The following is a 6000-nucleotide window of genomic DNA, read 5'->3' as shown; positions in this document are numbered from 1 at the left end:
AATAAACTACTGTTTTTAAGTAAATACCATATGATAGTAAAACATATCACTGCCTTATCAAAAATTGAGGCTCTGCTAGTAATTTTGGTAATATTTTATGATGTTTTTGTGATGTCACGAAATAACAGTGCGTCCTATATAGAAACAGGGAGCGTGTCCCGTTTGCAAAATGAAGTAGAAGCAGAGAACGAAGAAGAAAGAGTAAGAGAGTAATCAAGTATTTATTACTTAATAAAATCATTAATATTATTTTGCTAAAGTTGATAATTGTTCAGCAAATTACCCTCAAGACTTAAGTAATGATTTTAATTATGTTATATTTTACTGACGCTTACAGGATTGTCGCACTGTCATTTTTTGGTCGGAAATACGAGACCGACAGAAGTTGGCAGCCCTGGTTTGTTTAGTAAATTGAATGGTCTTTTACTGGTATAATTTCACGAATTTCAAGCTATTTATTTTTTTCTCCATTTTTAATAAAATCCACATTTTATCTTTTTTCCGTTATATAAGATTTAAGGAGTTAGACCTAGGGTAAGGGACATAACTCATGAAATCAGTGATGTGTTTGTATTATATTCAATTTCACCAAAGCCTCTCAAGCTTTTGTTCGAAGCAGAATAAAATGAATCCAAGTTAATTAGATGCTTACATAAGATTGATGTAAAATGCTGAATACAAACGTTCCAATGATTTTTAAGAGTTGTGTCCCTTACACTAGGTCTATCTCCTTAAACGTCGTCACTTTTTCGGAGTCTTTCAAGATTGTCCCACTGGCTAAAATTGACGCTTTTCTCCAATAGCTTGCGTTTCTGTTAACACATACGTTCTGTTATACATCGCGCGTAACGTCTGAATTTTTGTCTTTGTCTCTCATGACATCTCCAAGGAACATCTGACCGCGAACTATACTGGGCCAACGTGTGTAAAGATTGCCACGCTTCATGTACGTAAAAGAGTCCATCTGTATTGAGTCGCCATGGGTGGCGAAATTATCCACCCCTGCCCATTTTCCGACAACAAATAAAATTAATGTTTCCCATTCCTCCCTTATTCATTTATATTTACATGTTCTCGTCCTGATTATGTATGGAATCTTTGCAATTTAATTAAAACAAGACTTATCAATGATTCCATTCATGCACTGCATGTAGATCTAACAACTCTCCATTCTACTTTATGTTCTGATGACATTTTTAATAAGCCAATCATATTTCATCTTTCATGATTTTGATGGCATTATTCAAAGTGAAAAAAAAAACGAGGATCCTTAAAAAAAGTTGGGAATCTTTGGGAAATGACAACAATCATGTCAATGGCATTTTCTTCAAGTATCTTGGTATTTTGCCCAAACATGGTCATTGACTACTCTTAATTTAAGTGTCCCCTGCAGGTCCGGGTGTTAAAAGAATAGGCCTGCAGCAGCGCAGTCCTTGTATCCCATCCCTTTTTCATTTCATCATCATTTCATTTTCATTTTATCATCAATTTCATGTTCATCGTTTGAATATAGCTGAAATATTGCTGCTCGGACGTTAAACCCCAACAAACAAACAAAACAAACAAACTTAATTTAAGTGGTAGAATAATATTTAACTTTTTTACTAAAACCATAACATACTTTTTCGAAACAGACTATAAAATGTAATGTATTTTTGTCATGAAACTATACGCAATAAAATAGACTATACATCAATTATCGGAAAAGCAATTAATTTTGTCATCGTTCATGACCATTAAGTAGGATCATTGTTCACCGTATGTTCAATGTATTTAACATGTGTTCAATAAAATGAACCGAACGGAGAAGGAGCTGTTGTTGATATTTCGTGAAACTAAAGGACTCAACGAAATTTAAACAGGATAATTTGAAAATCTGCACACAGTTTATCCACAATCCACACAGTGACCTAGAATTCATTGATAGCGACCATGAGTGTTGCTCGGTTTAACAGCGTTCAACTCTCTTCCTTCTTGGCAAACAAAGGCCTCTCAGATGTCGGACAGAAGAGTATAGCAGGTAATTCATAGTGAATAAATTTATGCAATTCGAAAGAATATACTGCATTGATCCTAGTTTGTATTTATCTGAAATAAATGAGAGGACTGACTTAATTGTATATATCAAATGTACATTTGTAGTTTGTATTCTTATAGGCAATAGGGCTTGAAAATACCATAATTCTTTTAAGCTTGAAGGGGATATAAACATGCATTATAATTAAGACCTTTAATGACAAAACGCAGCTTTATTTAAATACGAGTAACGCAGTTATTTGTATTGCGTTCTTACATTTTGATTGTATGTTCATTGTGTACTGCCGTAGGTTATATCAACTACATGTACAAATTAAGTAATGTACAATTTATCATCGGCTAACAGATCTGGAATGTTGATAAGAATTGTGATGTGGATTCCTACAGCAGGCCATCAATGACTCTCGTAAGATTTTCCTTTGGTTTGTATAAGCCTGCTGATGCCCTGTGTTCATTGTGCTTGCGTTTGCAAGAAATTACACCCCTGGAATTTGTTTTCATTTCTATTTGTGCTCACAAGGAGAACACAATTGAAGTCTAACTATTGTTTTTCTTTGTAAGTAGTAATTTAGAAAGAGATGATGTAAAAACCCACAAAATTCACTTTTATTTCTAATACACAAACACTACTAGTAGAGTTATAGACCACATACCACCGTCGGTTGTAGCACTTTTGAAATAAATGTTATCTAGATTGTACATGAATTATGTAAAATTAGCAGTTTGCAAGAGTCATCATTATTGATTTGGTTGATGTAAGAGATGATACAAAGGGCTACATTTACGTAAAATCGCATATGTAGATAAAAAAAAGGCATTGTTTGTTTGGTTGGATTGTCTGCACCTTGGATTACCTCCCCCTATGGCAGTGTCAAGGATTTTCAGTTTATTTAGTGCACGAAGTTTTATTAGAAGTGTAGAATGACAATGTTTTAAACACAAAGTATATAACGACATCAAGCACCGAGTGATGGTATAGTGATACAATCTTTTCATAAAGCTGTACACCCTTGTACTATGCCATTAATATCTATGACTTTATTTGATATACAACCAGCTAGATTACTTGTATTAATATACATTTTGTATGAATATCGGGTTGTAAACTTTGCCTACAAAAACTGTGGTGTGTTTATATTATTTGTTATTACATAGATCTTTTTAGGCAAAATTTACATTTCTACTTCCAGATTGTGAAATTACTGGAGACATGTTACTAGAGTTCTGTGAAGAAGACATTCAGGATGCGTTTTCAGTCTTTAAAGATAGATTCATAATACGGAAAGTGCTAAGGGAACAAAAATCCTTAGATTCAAGTAATCATCCACCAGCTAATAATTCTGTTGTTTTTCCGCCAAGCAAGTCGTCACCAGAACTTCATTACACACATCAAAGAAGGCCTGCGTCTCCAGAACCTTACACATTAAGAAAGAGCCCGCAATACACTGCAACTCGTACTGGGCTACCAAGTCCTTCGTTCACTGTTTCTCGGAACTCTAACCCATCAGCAAACCAAAACAGTATCCATGCACAAGATCATGGCGATACCAGACAAACACGTGGTGTTATCTCGCTTGTTAATACTGAAACTGAAAGAGTAGTGCCAGTGCAGATTCACCCTAATATATCAAATTCACATCCACCGGCAAGTCCGACATCATCACGGTCGGTTTCGAGAAGACATTCTAATGAATTAATGAATGCCAAAGTCTCTAGTACAGACGAAGCCAGAGTTCTTAAACATAAAGAAAAAGTCGAAGAAAGCTCTGCGAATGTGTACGATTCTGCTATAGATGCTTTGGTGTCTTTATCGAACAAACATACCGGAGTCAGTGAGACTAACGCGCCAAGGACACCAGATTCTCAAGGACTCAATCTATGTGTAGATAAAAGTGGTGCTACTTCTCCACAACAAAATTATAATGAAAGACAATCGACCAGTTCAGAGACTAGCTTACCATCGGCGTCATCGATCTATGGACTTAACTATGACTGCACATATGCTTGGAATGTCATGTCGAATAAAGTGAAGTCATTTTCCGCCGAAGAACTGTTATCTAAAAGAAATCGATTCGGCAAGCCTTCTGAAGGACAACGACTAGGTGGCATATTGATAAGAAATGCTGCTCATGCAGCAGGCCTCTGGAGTGATGCTCCATGTCTTCATGAAATATCCTTACCACAGAAGAAAGACTTTTTCAAGTTTATTGTCTCTGTTGCACCACAGCTCGCTAACAGTCAGAATGTATTGTTTATAAGACTAAGGGAAGCACTCCAAAACAGAAGAAAGTACTTGCTTGATAAAAAACTAGGAAAGGTTCAAGCGAGACGTAGACGAGGTCCATCTGATGTTGGAATTGAAATATCAGACAGTGGTTCCTTCATTGATTTGTCAGACATTTCAGACGAAGTAGAAATGAATACCGATGAAATATTTGTAAAAACAGAAGAAATGATAAAAAAGGAATAACCTCATACAATGCTTTAAATTGGTTGTATGGAATTTTTTTATAGTAATATGTAACACCATTGTAATAAGAAGTAAAACACTCGACTATGTCATTTGTATTTAATAAAATTCTAACAAACTTGTATTGATCGATAATAAAGAATAGTTTGAATTTCTTTAGAAATACTTCTTAATCTCCAATGGAAAAATAAGTGTGAAAAAATGCTTCGCAGGGCAGAGCTTGATACGACCCAAAGAGGACGAACCCTGAATAGTTTTGGAGAATTATGGGCACGCGCCTTTCAAGCTTGGTACAGCTCTAAATTTGTGACTAACTATTTGACCCAAGATAAAACTTCCAGCAGCAAAGTGGTCCCTTCTTAATGAATGGTTTCATTCACAACCCCCAAAAACCTAACATTGCCTATCTTTTGGGTATGACACATGGTGATACAGTTTTAAATAGATCCATTCACTTATTGTCCGGACATCGTGAAAGTGTCCCTTAACCGTTAAAGTCACAAATTTAACCCTCAAAATCAATCCCAGTCTTCCTTTTGTGTTATGGTACCTTGTGATATAATATCACAAAGATCTATTCACTTACCATTATACGTTTCAATGTCATTCTGACAGCGAAATATAACGATCATTAAAATCAATCAAAACAGGTCAAAAGTATCTGTTTGGAATCATCGGTAATCGACTTCAGAATCTGTACCATGTGGACAATTTTTTTATAGTAAAAAATTACATATAAACTAAACAAACTAAAGAATGGCTCAATAGACCTAGACAGATTTTTATACGACCACAAAAATGTGCGTTCGCATCATGAATCATGCAGTCGTCTTACGTAGACATTTGTCCAGAAATAACTTGACGATTAGTGTGTTTGTCATTACGGTTTCATCAATTATTGCGACACTTGACGTTTTAACGCAGAAAAAAACACGCACATATAATGGTTTTTGGTTTTGTGAGATATAAAGGTGATCTAATAATTTATTTTATAAAAATCAAAATTGGAATGAGTTTACTATTTTGGAGTTACTTTCAAATAAAACTTGCATTTGTAGTGCTACTACTACGAAAAAGAAATTATAAACATCACTTTTTCAAAAAATTATCGGTATTCCAATGGACACTAATCGTGCCCCTCTCCTAGCCAATCTGTTTCTTAATTTATGTGAATCGGATTTCCTTCAAAGTACCAATGGTAAGTTGGCTGTTTGAGAACACATTGAACTGTATGATAAGGTGCAAAACGACAAAAAAGAATTGATTCTGGGTGTGTGACTGGAGCTGTTTAGGAAATGGGTTAAAAAAAAACGGACCAGATACGTGTATTTTACGGACATTAACTTCAGTAAAATGTGAATAAATCTTGATGTTTCACCATAAAGTGTCGTATCACCAAATACAGATTGATTATGGGATTTGTAACTTGAACAGTTAAGAATGAGGCGCCGAAAGGGAAGCAGAAAAAAGCTTTTTTTCCCCTGATGTATGGG

At 35.0% G+C, this 6000-nt stretch overlaps 1 protein-coding gene across 1 annotated transcript; it reads left to right on the top strand.

The window, feature by feature from the left end:
- Positions 1-1719: 1719 nt before the first annotated feature.
- LOC148609253 (uncharacterized) lies at positions 1720-4670 on the top strand. Its single transcript, XM_088540372.1, has 2 exons — positions 1720-2020; positions 3228-4670. Exons 1-2 carry the CDS (start codon positions 1933-1935, stop codon positions 4505-4507), a joined length of 1368 nt encoding a protein of 455 aa, XP_088396498.1. The 5' UTR covers positions 1720-1932; the 3' UTR covers positions 4508-4670.
- Positions 4671-6000: the final 1330 nt, after the last annotated feature.

The sequence above is a fragment of the Perna viridis genome, chromosome 8, assembly GCF_037379345.1.
Source record: "Perna viridis isolate PV_CMFRI_1.1 ecotype Kerala chromosome 8, ASM3737934v1, whole genome shotgun sequence".
Taxonomy (NCBI): domain Eukaryota; kingdom Metazoa; phylum Mollusca; class Bivalvia; order Mytilida; family Mytilidae; genus Perna; species Perna viridis.
The sequence above is the reverse complement of the archived record's forward strand: the minus strand, read 5'-3'. Positions and strand labels throughout refer to the sequence as shown.

What these genes read in the sequence shown, in the direction of transcription:
- LOC148609253 (XM_088540372.1), top strand. Translation starts at nt 1,933, where the DNA reads ATGAGTGTTGCTCGGTTTAACAGCGTTCAACTCTCTTCCTTCTTGGCA. An exon ending in CGGACAGAAGAGTATAGCAG is followed by an intron (nt 2,021 to 3,227) that starts GTAATTCATAGT and finishes TTCTACTTCCAG; the next exon opens with ATTGTGAAATTACTGGAGAC.